We start from the raw sequence: 16,319 nt of genomic DNA, 5'->3' as shown, positions 1-16,319 counted from the left end.
AAACGACGCTACTGAACTATGAGGAGGCCGGCTACGGACTGAACTTAGAGCAAGGAGTCCGGTGGAGGCAAGGAGGAACTGCACTGGCGACTCAAGGACGCAGTTCCGACGTCAGAATGGCGTGATTGAACTACAGTGAGAACGAACGGCAGCGACAGGCTATTTTTATCGACGGGTAGCGACTACTCAACTTCGGCAACCGAGTTGCAGAGGACGAAGGGCAATGGGTCTGAACTGCAGCGAACAAAGTGTTCTTATTTGTGCTTGTTTGATGCTATTGAGTAGGTCCGATCTGAACTAAACTTTCCGCGGCCAGTATTCAAAGCTTTCGGTGCAACGCTTTCACAAGAAGCATAGCCGACCATACTCGCGCGAAAGGCAGTGTGAGTGACGTGCCTGTCAGCATCTCTTGATGAACAAAACTCAACTAAGGAACTGAAAGCATACTTTATAGAACTTGGCCAAAAGAGTGGAGCAATTTGCCATTCTCCATCTAAACCTTTCCTGTTCATCTGGCTGGAATCTCGATTTGACTTGGAAGAAAATGCTATTGCAGTTGTTGCATTTTAATGAAAAGGGCTTTCCACATAATAGTTTAGTTAATTCCAAAAACTCGTGTGATATCGTCAGATCCATAATTGGATTCTGACCAAAATTGAGCTCGTTTCAAATTCATGTGACATCGTGATTCCGTTAATCTCTTCCGCTCCTGGCTAATTTTCGTTACTGATTGCTTTAGGGTTCGTTTGGTTAGCATGAAATAGATAGAAAGCAAAAGAAACAGAAATTTTTAAAATTTGTTAGGAGTTTGGTTAGTGTGAAAGAGAAAAATTTTAGGAAGTAAATTTCTGCTTAATTTTCCTCAAAATGTTTCTCGCAAAAAACACAAGGAAATTTTACTTTCCTGTCGCCTTCATATCTTAGTTTCCTATTATGCCCATGCCACTTTCTCCACAAACTTCATTAATAGGTCAGTTCCCTTCTATTGTATATTGCTTATATAATAATGTAATACTATTTTAATTGTATATAGTTTTATACGTGCATACAAAATTAAAATTTTATTATATTTTTTTCTTTCTATAATTAATAATGATTTAGAGTGATATATATATATATATATATATATATATATATATATATAAATCTAAGTAGAGTGTTGGGTGAAAAATTAGGATTAGTGTCTCTACGCATACAATTTATAATTTAATTCGTACATATACTTTTTTATACATAGACTTCTCTCGACTTTAGGACTATAAGTAATTAGATGTACCAAACTAATTTTATTTTAATTCTACATATATTAGACGTATCAAATTAATTTAGTTGAAGCATTTTTCTATGACTAAAAGTATATATGTCAACTTCAATTCTTTTTCCTAAATATTTTTTGGAACAAAATTTTTTATTAATTAAACTTTTACCTATAATCACATATATAAAATTATTAAATATCAGAATCATTGTTTCATTTTGAACTTAAAATTTTAATTTTGTTCAAGAGTCAGAAGATAGGGCAATGTCTCAAAAAGAGTACAAAGTAATGTTATAACTAAAAGGGTAGTTTTGATAACTGCAATCACTTTCTTTTTACTTTCATGCTTTCCAAACTCACAAAATAGTATTTTCTCATAGTTTTCTTGAAAAAAAATTTTGCTAACCAAATGTATGATGGAAACTTGATTTTTTTTTTCTTTTTTGCCCTTTTTTTCTTTTTCACTTTCTATCATAATTTTTCGTCTAGCCAAACAGACCCTTAATGAAAAATAATAGAAGTTGGAGGAAGGAAAAAAAAAAAAAGGGGACCATAAAGTGATTTTGGTTGGCCATGAAGACATCTAGGAATCGGTATTTGTCTGTTGTTTTCTAGTCGGTTGGAATAGCAAAACTCTTGATTTAATGATCTTTGAACACAATTAACGAGGAACTTGAGATTCTTGTGTTGCACTTCCATTTATTTGTGTTGCACATGTGTTAAAGAAAATGAGTACAAACATGGAATGTGGTTACTTCAATGTGATGGGTATGGGAAATTGCCCTATCTAAAACAAGGAAAAAAACTTTAATGTAAAGGTCATAACATGTCATGCTATGACCAAGAAATTAGAACATGACATGTCTTGTAACACCCATCTAAATATATGTACAAATACATCAGAATTTAAATGTTTTTTAAAAAATTATTTGTCTATGAAATAAACTTGAATCCTCGACTACTTTGAGAAGTCCAGATTGCAGATCTACAATTCTACTATAAAAGGAATATGGGGTGAAAAGAAAAAAAGAAAAAAGAAAAATCCAATTCTAAATAATTCAAGATTCAATTTTCTTAGAAAGAATATAAGCACACACAAATACTTAATTATGTGTCCGCCTCTTTGTAATTTTTTATAGATTAAATTTAAAATTTATAAAAGAAAAAAAAAAAAAAAAAAAAAAACGAGAATAGGCTTAGTTTGGTTAGATGGAAATAACTAGGAATGAAAAGAAACAGAAAATTTTCGAACTTTTTACGCAAATTTTGATTTTTTAAGAAAGCTATATGAAATTTCAATTGTACCCCCTTTTCACTTTCTAAAATAAATTGTATTTATGCATGATTTTTGGTAAGAATATTATAATAGTTACCCCTATCTCTACAATCTAGACATTAGAGCTGTTGTCATATTTAATTAAAAAATAAATAATTTAGGTAAATCACAATATTTTTTTATTACTTTTCATGCTGTTCCAATTATAAAATGATATTTTCTCACAAATTTCTTGAAAAATTTTCATGATGAACGAATAAATCTTAAAAAATTTATTTTTTGTTTCCGTTACTTCACTTTCATTCACTTTTATTTTCCAACATTGATTTCCATCTAACCAAACTAATCCTAAAATTATGTTTGGAAGCATGAAATTGGTGTGTTCGTTTTATGTTCTAATATGTAAGCAAATCATGTTACAAAATGTACACAAATTATATCTTATTGAGGGATCTGAATCATTTATCGTATCCTCTTCTACAACACACAATTAAATCGAAATCCAATCCTATCAGGCCTCCATTAATCATACTGCGTTCTTAATTTAATTGTATTGCAATCTTTAATTAAAAATGTAGTGCACCCTCGATTTAATTTTGTTGCACATGTGTAAAAAATAAAAAAAAAATTTGGGTACAAGCACATGATACGGTTCCTTCAATGTGATAGGTATGGAAAAAATTGCCCTCCACAAAAACAGGGAAAAAATTGAATGCAAGGTGGATAACATCTTAATGGGGGTATCACCAAGGTACTTCCAACTTGACATGTGGTATGACACCCACTCTAAATAAATGTACAAAAAAAACATTTGAATTAAATGTTTCCTACCATATAATTTGTCCATGTGATGCACTACACTTTAATCCTCAACGACTTTGAGAAGTTCAGATTACAGAGCTATTCTTGCAGCTACTGTACCCAACTAAATTTATTTTATAGTTGATATGCAACCCTCTACAAAAAACGTAACGTTATGTTAGGTGGGTAAGGAAAAAATTTGATGGAAGGGAAAAAGAAGCCATGAATGAATTCGTGTGTAAACTTATAATTTTTTATATTAATTAATAAGAAAGAAGGAAAGAAGAAGTTTTATTATTTTTTTATAATTATATTCAAAAATATTTATAATATTATAATTTGTAGGGGTTAATTCTGTAATTTAAAACTTGTATAATTTATGATAGTATTTACTATAATTTAAAACTTTTATAATAGTTCACTTATCTTTTCTTTTTTCTTTTTTTTCCCGGATTCTTGTAAAGTAGGAAGTATGATTATCCTTCCTCTTATCATATATTTCCTTTTATCATCTCTACGAACAAATAAGATCTTATTTTCTCTCCATACATATTCCTTCTTTTCTACCAAATACGTTTTCACTTTTACATTCTATGACGGAAAATAATATCATTGACGACTTTAATACTCCGACTTAAAACCAACAAATATAAAAATATGTCTAAAATTTCAACTTAAATAGGCATCATTATTATTCTAGTTTATTTTTCATGAAATACACCCCTTCCCCTTTTCATATCTTTTCAGTTTTTCATAACCCCTTTTCTTATCTTTTTAGTTTTCCACAGCTAAATCATCTTCTTTTTCCTTTTCATAGCAAGTTTCATGGTACTCGAATTTAGTAATTTGGTTTGTACAAAATCTAGAGCAAGAATTGCAATGTTTTTTATAATTTTTCTGCTTTGCAATTTTTTTTTAAAAAAATTCTCTTCTTGTTTTTGTTTTTGAGAGCCAGATGATTAGCTTTGATCATTATATCAATTAACAAATGTTTATCAAAGTAATAAATATAACATTAATGATCAAAGACACAATCTGAAATATCTCGATCAATAGTCCTTAAAGAGATGCAATTTGAAATATAAAACAAATATATATGGTTAAAACTTTAATCGCCAACAAAAAATATTAGATTAAGATAAACCTAGAAAAGGAATTACAACTTTTTAAATTGTGAATTAACTTATATTTTAAAATGGGTCCCATTATATTTGACACATGAGTAACCATGTAAACTCGGTGAAGTAATAAGTTTTTATTTGGCATTATATTTGACATACGAGTAACCACATAAATTCGGTAAAATAGTAAATTTTTATTTATTGGGCCAAATATAACTCTTCTATAACTTAAAAATACCAATAATTATTAGTTTCTTTTTCCTTCAATAATAGTTAATTTAAATGGTATAATCCCATTCCTCCTTAAAATTTTAAATGGTATAATAATCCCATTCCTCCTTAAAAAAGTGTTTCATACTCGCTCCACTGTTCTAATTGGTAAAACATTCAGCTTTCGAAAGGATAAATAAATAAATAGTAAATTTTTTTTTTTTTTGGGAAAAAAATAAAAAACATTCTCTACAAAGACCTGGACACGAGCTTTTATTGGCTCCAATCCACAAGGCCATCAATATCCTGATCAGGGTTGGCTTACTTCTCGTCTTCTCCGCCGTCCGATGCAGTGAATATGGAAAAATGATTATTTAACAAAATATAATTATGATGATATCATATAACGGAGACACGCAAACGACTGGAACCCAGTACCGAAAATCATAACCGTCGAAGGTGGAAAATCAAAGACTAGCTGACAAAGTCTCTCTCTCCTCTCTCTCTCTCATCGAAAGTCTTCGACTTTGTTTCTTCTTCGTTGCTTGAGATGGATGATATGATATTCAAATGCAACGAAAGAAAGAGTTAGAGAGAGAAAGTAAATAGTTAGCGTGTTTTTGCTCTCCTACGTTACTCGAGATGGGCCGTCATCGTCCCCTTTCTCGCTCCTCAAATCCAACATTCCTCTGCATCGTCATTTTCTTCGTCTTTTCTTGGTTTTCACGCGTTCATGGAAAAACTAATCTCAGCCATCATTCTCTCACCCCCATCAACCTCGATCTGTATCATACCAGGTAAATCCCCATAAATCTTTTCTGGGTATTATATGCTTCTATCGTTTTTCTATTATTGTATATGCTTTTAATTACTCTTATGATAGATTTGAGGATTTGATAATTTCACGTGTTCTCTGTTATGACCCATCATTTCAATTTGTTTGATGTTGACTTTGGTAGCAAAGATTCGGTAGAATTGGAATTGAATTTGGCAGTTTTTCTCTCGATGGTTTTGAGTGGTTGTTTAAGCTCGTTTGGTTGCTGTGAAATTTCAGGAAAGAAAGCTCTTTTTGTTTAGAGTCAGATTTTTTGTTAACTGGGATCTTAAAAATCTCCATTTAATTGATGACACTATTGTATAATTTGGATTAATTGTGTTACTCCTTGTCTGAATCAATCAACAGAAAGCATAGAATTCAATTTTCTTTTTCTATTAGCTTACATTTACTTCAAATTATTTTATATTTTAGCTAATATTTAGCTAGGAGATTTCATTTTATGAATTTGGTTTGCGGGATTTTGCAGTGGAGCTTTGACTGAAGAAATAAAAGCCTTGGTCCATCGACACCCTGACAAATTCTCTGTACGTGTTATATTCTTTTTGTATTCATTGATCATTTTGCTAGAATTACAGTCCTGATTATTCATATGCTATGCAGTTGGAGAAAATTAGACGTACAAATAAGGGTTATGAAGCAGAGATGATTGTAGTTAGTTACAGCCGGAATAGGAAAGGGAGTGATGACAGGTCAAAGTTTCGGATGCTTCTTGTAAGTTTTCTTTTTAAGCATAAATGTGATTGTGTTACATTTGAATTGTTGAATCTTTTAGAGTATATAAATAACGTAGTAGTGTACCTTGTAGATCACATTTGCAATTTGAGTTTTAGTGTTTAGAATATCTCAGATTGGTAATTGCTGGTGTTTTTGACAGATGATTACTTGTCTTCCAGACTTTCGGCCAACATGGAAGGGAACTCATTACATCTGAGCTTGCATTACGGATCCTCTCCATTTTAAGTGAAGAGCAATTTCTACCCAACATGGATCCAATTTCATTAAACAACACCCTTGATAGGCTTCTCATAAAGGTAATGTTTTCCCTTTTCAGTTTTCAGAAAGATTGAGTTGATGGCTATAGATTTGTGTGTGTAAGTATCTGTATGGTATGTGCATATACATAAATATCATTTTACTGTTTCCCAAATCAGGCTTCCCTCCAAACTCAAACTGATTGGAGTACCTTCTTATTTTTCATACTCTCTTGGTTAGAAAGGTTTTATTTTTATCTCATATTGTTTCTCCACGATAATTTGAACATTAATTTGACTATTTACAACTTGACGGGGAATGCTTTCTTCTACGTCATCATACCATCTTTCACTTCAATATCGACACTTTGAATGGGAGGATTGTTTCTATTTCTCATACTAATTTACTTAAATTTGCTCCTTGCTAAACATTGGTGCACAACATTTTTTATTATTATTTCATTGTAACCACGAGTCTCAAAATCCAGGTGGATTATAACCATCTATTTTTTTAGTCTTGAGTATTATTGGACCGCTAATGTATGTTTATCTTTCAGGTAGTGCCAATGGAAAATTTGAATGGCCGCAAAATTGTTGAAGAAGGAGACCTCTGTGAGAGAAGAAACGGTGTTGTGATTTCTCGTGACTTAAATACATCACATGACTGCTTGGAAAGATATAGAATACTTAAGTTTCTGTTTTGTGACAGGAAGAGGAGTTGATCTTAATCGAAATTGGAGTGTAGACTGGGGCAAAAAGGAGAAGGTTCGTTTTGTTCATTCATTTTGGGTTTCAATAATCTGAAATTTTTAAAGAATTTTTATGGCCAATGTTTTATCTGTTTGTTTGTGTCTTCTGAGCTTGATGGCCATGATTTATTCCTTTTGGAGATATGCTAGGGTTGATCCTCTTTAAGTTTATTCACATTGTTTTAGTAGTTTAATTTGGGGTCAGCTATTGATGCTTTATTCTCTCTTTCTCTGCTGAATGTCATCTGTTAGTTCCTTGTGTTACTCTATGTGCTAAGAACTAAGACGTAAAACATTTTCTTTGTTTTGCATTGTATTTTATTTGTTTACTTAATTACAGGATTATGATCCATATGAAGAAAATCCTGGAGTTTCTCCTTTTAGTGAGCCTGAGACTCAAATAATGCGGAAACTGGCTATATCATTCGAACCACACATATGGGTTAATGTGCATTCTGGAATGGAGGTAAGCCATACTTCTTCTCCTCTTCTTTTCTTAATATTCTGTAGTGGTAATTTTCAATCTGATTTTTTTCCTGTAATCATTGAGATAGCACATGTAAACATAATAAAGTCGATGACATTGTATATTGAACCACAATGCCTGTCTAGGGCTCCCAACACACACTCGGCACACGTAGGTAGCCCAGCCTCCTCTATTTTTCTCTAGGAGCTTAAAGGTTTTTCTTTTTAGAGAGTGTGTGCGTGCTGGGGAGTGGGGGAACAACTTTGTTCTTGTTTGGTTATCAAAATTTTGTGCCCCTTTGATGTGTGAATGATTAAGTTTGTTGTCAATATTGTACAAAGGGAATTGGCTGATATATTGATCAGCTAATGATAGGAACAAACAACGGGTTTTTGTTTTTTTTTTTTGGGGAATGGAAGAAGATGTTTGCTAAGGGGTGAAATTGATTTCCAATATATTATCTTTCGTAACCTAGTGACAGAAGCTCCAAGTTTTGTATCCTTTACTAACACTCATCATTTTTTGGTATCTATGTATTTGTTGCCTGACCACAACATTGTATATTGATGCTTGTTTTTTCAGGCCCTATTCATGCCATATGATCATAAAAACACTACTCCGAATGGATTTTTCTCTCACAGAATGAAATCGATGCTTGAAAAGTTGAACCATATGCACTGTGAAGGCCGTTGCATGGTTGGATCAGGGGGAGGCTCTGTCGGGTTTGTGTTACTTATAGCTAATGATTTCTGTTTAGATATTTTATTACTTTGTAAAAGCTATTAACAATATTCCATGAGTTTGACATGCTTGCAATGGGGCCGGAACAAAGTTAAATTCAAGCCCGTCAAATCCTCTATAATGATCTTAGCGCATTCGCATTCTAGTTACATCTAGGTCACTGTTGTTATCAATTTGTTACTGTCAGCTTGTGATCTGATACTGCTTTGGCAAATTTGACAATGGAATTGACACTAGTGCTTCGTCAGAAGTGGTGAACTCATGAAAACATGCACTACTACATGGTGTTGATGCCTAATTAGGATTTGACATGCACACTAGTCAGTTTGTCTGATATGGCGAAAAATATTTAAAGCATTCGTGTTGCATATCTTGTTGCAAATGTTTTGAGACAGCAGGACACTTCCAATTCTGCAAGTCTACTTCATTGAAGCTTTACTCCCCACTATATACTTTGTTTTTTTTTCGCTAATACGATCAATTTCTTTTTCGCACTTCCTCTCTTCAAATAAAACCTTCTAAATTTTCCAGTTGCTTCTTCACATTGATGGTGTTACAGTTTTTCAGTTGCATGAATTATCCCTTTTAATTTCTGACCTTGATAATTCTCCAAAATTTTATACCGTATGGGGCTTATCCTTGCACCCACCCACTCTCTAAATGCTTAACACTCTTGCAGTAATATTTAGAATTGTTCCTTATTTGTTGTTTGACTTCAGCTTCATATTTCACGGTTGTTTTTAATGTTCTTTTGTAAAACTTCCATAGTGATATCCATATACTAATGGAACTCAACCACCAGTTTGGATTTACAGGCAATGGTCTTCTGAATTCCCCACCCTTGGGTTGATTAGCCCAACTTATATACTTCTTAGTTTGATCAATTTTCATAAATTTATACTTATCAAAAAAAAAAAAAAAAATCATAAATTTATGAAGTGTATTGCATTTTGCCACATTAAATATTATGCTTATATGGTTCAACCACAAAGCTCTATACTGATGTCATCCAAGCACTTAATAACCCACCCTTCACCAATACAGACACATACGGGCTCAGTGTCATTTTGTTTGGGTTGCAGCATCAAAACAGAATTTACTGGTCTTTACTGAATTTTTCCTCCTCTTCCTTTATTTATTTATTATTATTATTATTTTTGTAGCAGATCCTCGTTTCTATATGGGAAATGGCAAACATTACATTTCTTTGCATTCTTGTTTATTCCCATTTTATTTCTCATTTGCTTTTTCTTGTTCTTATCATATATATATTCAGAAGTTATCTAATGACCTGAAGTCCGTGAAAGTAATTTTTCCTTCCCTCTACCCCCCTCCTCCTCTCTAAATGGATCTATTCCTTATTACTTTTATTTCTTCTTTTGTTTTTCACCCAAATTCCCCATCTTCATTCCTTTGTTTTGTATTAGACTCACCATGTAACTAAATAGAAACATGAAAAATTGGAAAACACAAGTAGGAAACTGGGAAAACATGTGGCAGCTTCTAGCCAACAAATGATGGACTCGAGGGAGAGCTGAACTTCAGCAAGCCTAGAGCTACCTATTGGATTGCAGAAATAAAATGTTTTTGATTTTGATGTATTCATTATTTTGTCATTTTATTCACGAGTTTAAAACATGCATAAATGTAGGTATCTAGCACATGGGACAGCAACAGATTACATGTATGACATTGCGAGTGTACCCATGGCTTTCACTTTTGAGGTTTGTGAAATGCACTCCCTTTTTTCTAGTTATTCCTTAAATTTCAGATTCCACACGGAGAGGACCTTACTTGTGTGTATTGACTGGCAGATCTATGGAGATGGAACAGCCTCTGCAAAGGACTGCTTTAAAATGTTCAATCCTATAGACCTTACTACCTTCAATGTATGCTAGATTTGAAAATAGCACTCCTTACTCGGTTTTAGTTCATTTCATCATTTTGGGGTTCTACAAAATATATTATATATATCCCCTCTAAGTGGGGAAGAGGGTCTCACGGTTGAATAATACAAACTCTTTATTCAACTAAGGTATATGGTATAAACTTGACAATTTCATCATTATTTTGCATTCCAGAGAGTTCTCAACGACTGGTCTGCTGCATTCTTCACAATGTTCAATTTGGGTCCACAACAAGTCGATGAAATTCATCAAAAGACACCCGTTTCCAATTCAGGCAAGTTGTTATCAATAGATGACTATCTGAATGGATATTTAGTAGAAAGAAAAAGTAGATACGGGAAGAAGATGGAGGTGCTTGAAGTTGGAATGCAGGAGATAAGAACATATTTCCGGCTCTTCTTGTTGTCTTCGGTGCTGTTGATGTTCATGTTTTGTTCTAGAATATCAAAGAGTAGTAGAACAATTGTTTCCTCTATGTCCCTCTGATAGTTACAGTTGCTATTTATTTGTTCAGTGAAAAAAATGGGGGGACACAGAGATTTGCGTGTATGATTTTTGTTTAGTGCACGTATATTTTTTCACCATAATGTAATAGTGTTTACTTCATGGTTCATGTCATTTTTCCTTTTTAATATATTGGTGGTGGTAATGAGTCCTGAAAGGATGATGTTTTAGGTCTTGTATCACTTGTGCATTGCATTGGATTAATTAGTATTTAAGAATTATCGTAATCAAACATATTTAAACTGCCATTATGTTGATGAACGAATTGATAATCACATATTAGTACTTCTATATTTTTGTATTCCACTTGCTTCTGTTTTTTATTTGAAACAATTCTCTTAAATTGCACTCCCATATTCCACAATTATCTCATCTTCAACTTAAAGGGTTAAGTCTATCAATTTTTATTATAAATATCTAGTGGAATGCAAAAAAAAAATTGAAAAAAATTCCTATCATTCCCAAAAATAAAAATAAAAATAAAAAATTCCCTCTGAATCTGATCAATGATACCTTGTTCCAAGGCTCATTGTGATTACAAAAACAATTAATGGAGTCAGGTCAGTTATTTGTTCTCCTATGCAAGATTTACAAGAAAAGTGATTTGTACAAAAACAAATATATATATATATATATATATATATATATATATATAAATACAAGTACATTATGGTACTTCAGCCGGTGCTTGTGAAAAAATTGTTACATAAATTACAATTAAGGCTTGTTTCGACGTAAAATATTCTTTTATTTATTTTTTTTTTTTTCAGGTAAAATATTCTTTTTTTTTACTTTGTCGAAATTGAATCCATCAAACGGACTATGTAAAATAACTCGCCAAAAAATAATGGATAAATTATTTTTGTTAAATTATAATATTTTGTCTTCGTAAGTATTTTACAACAACCAAACACCAAAAAATAAAAAAATATTTTCTGAAAATTATTTTATGGAGCCTATAAGTAGTTTTCATAGAACTCCATAGTCCATACCAATGAAACCACACACTGGGCTTAGCAATTTGGCCTAGCTGCGCGATTTAAAGATGAAAATAGAAAATAAAAACTAGAAAAAGTTGTGTGAAAAACAATTTAAAGAATTAAGTGCCGCTTAAAATGAAGATAGATTTAAATTGAACACTTGAAATTCAAAACAAGACATGGGCAACTTATGTTGCTCAATTGCAAAGCCCCAAACACCAAGAAATAAAACCAAGAGGTCACCAGACCCTAGAGATGCATTTCTAAGATTTCCCAATACCAACCGACAGAATTTTGAATCACTGATAATAAATAAAAAGTAACACTTGGGTGTGTTTGATGCTATAAAGAAAGAAAGAAAAAAACAAAACTAAGGCCATGACAAAAAAATGTTACTATCATTTCACAAGCCGCCTCCACAAAACCTTATATAAGTAATTTCTGTGTCCGCGGCAGCAGTGTTCTTGACTTCTCTGAAACATAACGATGCACATTTGATACTAGCCTAACAATGTAGTCCGCTACTTGGTTCCTCCACACGACAAATTCCGAATTTACGCATTAAGAGAACAACTTCGCTGCAAACAAAGGTAAAACATAATTAAATTATAACAAAATGAAATTCAAATAACTCAATAAAACAAACAAACTACGTTTTCTTTGGAAATGTTTATCAGCCGGACTAGATACCCGAATTCAACACTTCTAACAACACTGTAGTTGTCGGACTCAATATTACAATCTCCATGTACTTGCAATCCTGGCCTCATCCATTTCTTTAACGATTCATTTTTCGGGTATGCCTGAGGCCCAAGACCCCACCAACACCAAACATCAGATAAATCCACCACACAAATAGAGAACAGGGTAGGAGAGAGTAGTATCTTTGGAGTTAATAAGATAAATCCGATGCAAAAGACTACGTACAAACAGAACAAAAGTAAAAGAGAGATAGGTTGACCCAAACCAACGCTTCAGAATTGAGGTTCAAATACCTTCCACGTACCCACCAACACCAACATACTGCATCCACATTCAATTCCATTCACCAAGAATTACAGGATAAGCGAGAAGAGTATCAACACAATTCAGTACATAAATTCTATCATTCTTCTCATTACAACCATTCAAAAAGAGTAGAACATCGGGAATAGAAATATAAGACGAAGTGACTTCATCCCCGAATCAACCAAATCCTCAGAATTCAAATGTATATCTTCCCATCTTGTGGAGAATTATGTGGAAGCCTAGCCACATGAAAGAAATGCATTATTTTATTTTATATGTAGCACTCTGATCTTGAAATTCCTCGTAATTGGTTATTCGAAAACATACCTTTTTGGGTTAAAACTAGGCCAAAGAAATTGCTATTTGGTTAAATGATAAAAAAATTTATCATCCCAAAATAACTATGTTTTCCATACATGTAACAAAATAAGTACACAACTTCGACCCAAATAGAAAATCAAACGCAACCAATCAAAACATTCCAATCAAAACATTCTAAATATAAAATCCCTAAAAAAAACAAGCACAAAGCTAATTAAAGCTAAATGTAGTAGGCTTGGTTTATTTCAGACACCAACACTTTCACTAGGAAAGTATCTAATACTAAAAAGATTCATTGAAAAGTTTGATTCAAAACTTTTTCAAGCAAGGGTCATGGTTTAAATTGGCCAAAAAAAAAAAAAAGATTGATTAATTTATGCTAATGATGTTCTTAATTTTTCCAAATACATAAAAAAGACAATAAATATAATGCAACATCCTTAATTTAAAATAATAAAAAAAAGTCCTAAAAACATACCTATCTTTCCCTTTCCACCCACTCCAACGGGCTTTTTTTCTCTTCCGAAAAAGTAAACATAGAATTTCAAGTATTGAAATTAGTAGTTGAAGTAATTTTATTCATTAATTGAGCTAGCATCACAATCATAAGGACATAAGTAATTTTCAAAGACGAGATGCCCTGTATGTTCAAGGCGGCCTTTGATTGACATGTCAATTCCAATTGCCATCCCAGATTGAACTGGTTAAGCAAATTCCAAGATGCCCTGTGTGTTTAAGTACCTGCTGGTTCCTAGAGGTTGGCTAGTTAAGCACATAATTCAGGCCAGACTCTAATGCGTGTGCATAAACTGGTATTGCCATGAATCAAACAAGAAGTTTAATAAATCAAAAGCAGCACATAATTCATTGCAAAGATGCCATATATGTTAAGTACCTGCCAGTTTCTAATTCAGGCCAAAAACTAATGTGTGCAGATACTGTTATGGCTAAAAATCAAACGAGAAGTTTAATGAATCAAAGCAATATAGGAGTGAAAATAATTCCCTGATCATACTAAACACAAAGAATCTCATCCATAGTATGATAGAAAATAGAAAAGACGGTGAAACTCAAACATTCATACAAGTTCAAAAACCAGCCAGGGACAACTTATGTTTCTCAATTGCACCCCACCCCATATCAAGTGTTGAGACTACTTTTCAATAGTTTCTCCCCAACTAAAAGTGGTAAAATATGCATTTCTAAGAACTAGTAAATGTATCATAAGCCTAAGTTTTGAGCAAACCTGAGTTCTGTTTTTAGTTCATCCTCTGCTGAAAGCTTGATAACTTCGGACATATCAGAAGCGTTGCGAAGCCTTGCTTCTCTTGCTAAATAATCAGCAGCTTTGTACTCTCTGATGCCTTGATTCTCTTGCTAAATAATCAGCAGCTTTGTTACTCTGTGAAGCCTTGCTTCTCTTGCTTAATAATCAGCAGCTTTGTTACTGTGTGATGACTTGCTTCTCTTGAAAAAGATATATAAATACTTAATTATGAAAAATAAAAATCAAAACTTAAACAAAATAAAGCAGATTAAATAGATTACCTATGTTTTATTTCAAAGCTTGAATCTGGAGGAATCTCAATGCTTTAATGACTCTTAAACTGTCGGCAAAACTTTTCCCCAAGAGTTTTCAAAAATACTATTTAGACTAGAGGACAGAAATAGACCCCTTGTTGTTTGAAACCTTCGCGAATCAAACATGGCTGCTATGACCGGTTTCTTAGTCCAAAGCCACTTTCTAGCACGTTCACTTGTGATTCCCTTTAGATTATCAAAGAAGAGTTTCACCGCCCTCAATCCGGTCATACAACCCTGGAAATGTCTCTGTCTATACAGTCAATTCTATAATACACCGCATAAAGTTCAGCCTCATTGTTTATTTCAAAGCTAGAATCTGGAAGAATCTCAAAGCTTTAACGACTCTTAAATTGTCAGCAAAACTTTTCCCCAGGAGTTTCAAAAATACTATTTAGACTATAATACACCGCATAAAGTTCAGCCTCATAGCAGGCCTCCTCTGTGTCACAATATGTATCTCAATAATCAAAAACATTTTTCTATTCTAGTCCAATTTACTATTCCAGTTTCTCAATAAGCCACCTACGCACCCGTTAATTTCCAAATGCAAATGCGACGACTAACTGAGAATAGTATTCCTGTAATTCACAACGTAAACCCTTTGCCTGTCAACATAAATCAAATTAGTCAGTATTTCAAGCTTATTATGACCATTCAATAACATTAGGGTGAAGTGGGGGATTGAAATAAACACAATGCAGCATCCTTAATTAATAAAAGAATAATAATAAGTCCTGAAAACATACCAGTAGAAAGAATCTGTATATTGCCGTACTTTGAATGGTTTATAATGCTTTAGTTAAATAGGAAATACAAGGGGCTAACAAAAGGAAACTACAGGCTGTAACAGCAAACTACAGGCTGTAACTACAGGCTGTACACTAACAGAAGCTACAGGCTGTACAATTAACAGAAGCTACAGGCTGTACACTAACAGAATTTCCTAATCTTAGTCATTGACTATCTATATTTACACGCCTATCATATCCCCTAAAATCTGGTCTTATTAAAACCGAATATCTCTTTTTCAACACTCCCCCTCAAGCTGGCTTGTAGATGTCTTCCATAGCTAGCTTGCTTCTTAAAACTTCAAACTGTCTCTTGTGTAGTCCTTTGGTAAGGATGTCTGCAGCTTGTTCAGTAGTAGAGACATAAGGACTGCAAATCATACCACAGTCAAGCTTTTCCTTGATAAAGTGTTTGTCAACTTCCACATGTTTGGTTCTGTCGTGGAGGACTGGATTATGAGCAATTGAAATGGCAGCCTTGTTGTCACACTAAACTCTCATTGGAGGAGAAACAGTAACCTTCAAATCTTCAAGGAGTCTTTTTAACCACATAGCTTCGCAAATCCCATGGGCGAGTGCTCTGAACTCGGCTTCTACACTACTCCTCGCTTCTACATTTTGTTTCTTGCTTCGCCACGTGACTAAGTTTCCTCCGACGAAGGTGCAATATCCTGAGGTAGATCGTCTATCAACTATACTGCCTGCCCAATCAGCATCTGTGTACACCTCCACTTGCAAATGACCTTGTTTCTTGAACATAAGTCATTTACCTGGTGAGCCCTTTAAGTACCTCAGA

The 16,319-nt window shown here is 33.2% G+C and overlaps 1 protein-coding gene across 1 annotated transcript; it reads left to right on the top strand.

Annotated features, from left to right (window-relative positions):
- The first annotated feature begins 5,107 nt into the window (after positions 1-5,107).
- On the top strand, positions 5,108-10,944 carry LOC132276688 (metallocarboxypeptidase A-like protein TRV_02598). Its single transcript, XM_059778246.1, has 11 exons — positions 5,108-5,463; positions 5,971-6,028; positions 6,105-6,215; positions 6,398-6,535; positions 7,033-7,102; positions 7,185-7,240; positions 7,565-7,690; positions 8,273-8,412; positions 10,083-10,155; positions 10,246-10,320; positions 10,513-10,944. Exons 1-11 carry the CDS (start codon positions 5,309-5,311, stop codon positions 10,822-10,824), a joined length of 1,314 nt encoding a protein of 437 aa, XP_059634229.1. The 5' UTR covers positions 5,108-5,308; the 3' UTR covers positions 10,825-10,944.
- The last annotated feature ends 5,375 nt before the right edge of the window (positions 10,945-16,319 follow it).

This window comes from Cornus florida, unplaced genomic scaffold (assembly GCF_030987335.1).
Source record: "Cornus florida cultivar Cherokee Brave unplaced genomic scaffold, ASM3098733v1 CherokeeBrave_3.0.0_Hap2_Chr10, whole genome shotgun sequence".
Lineage (NCBI taxonomy): Eukaryota > Viridiplantae > Streptophyta > Magnoliopsida > Cornales > Cornaceae > Cornus > Cornus florida.
Note: the sequence above shows the minus strand (reverse complement) of the source record. Positions and strands in the feature narration are given on the sequence as shown.

Bases quoted from the DNA above. Each gene is read 5' to 3' on its own strand.
- LOC132276688 (XM_059778246.1), top strand. From the start codon at position 5,309: ATGGGCCGTCATCGTCCCCTTTCTCGCTCCTCAAATCCAACATTCCTC. The intron at 5,464-5,970 runs GTAAATCCCCAT...GGGATTTTGCAG, and splicing joins CTCGATCTGTATCATACCAG to TGGAGCTTTGACTGAAGAAA. The intron at 6,536-7,032 runs GTAATGTTTTCC...TTTATCTTTCAG, and splicing joins TTGATAGGCTTCTCATAAAG to GTAGTGCCAATGGAAAATTT.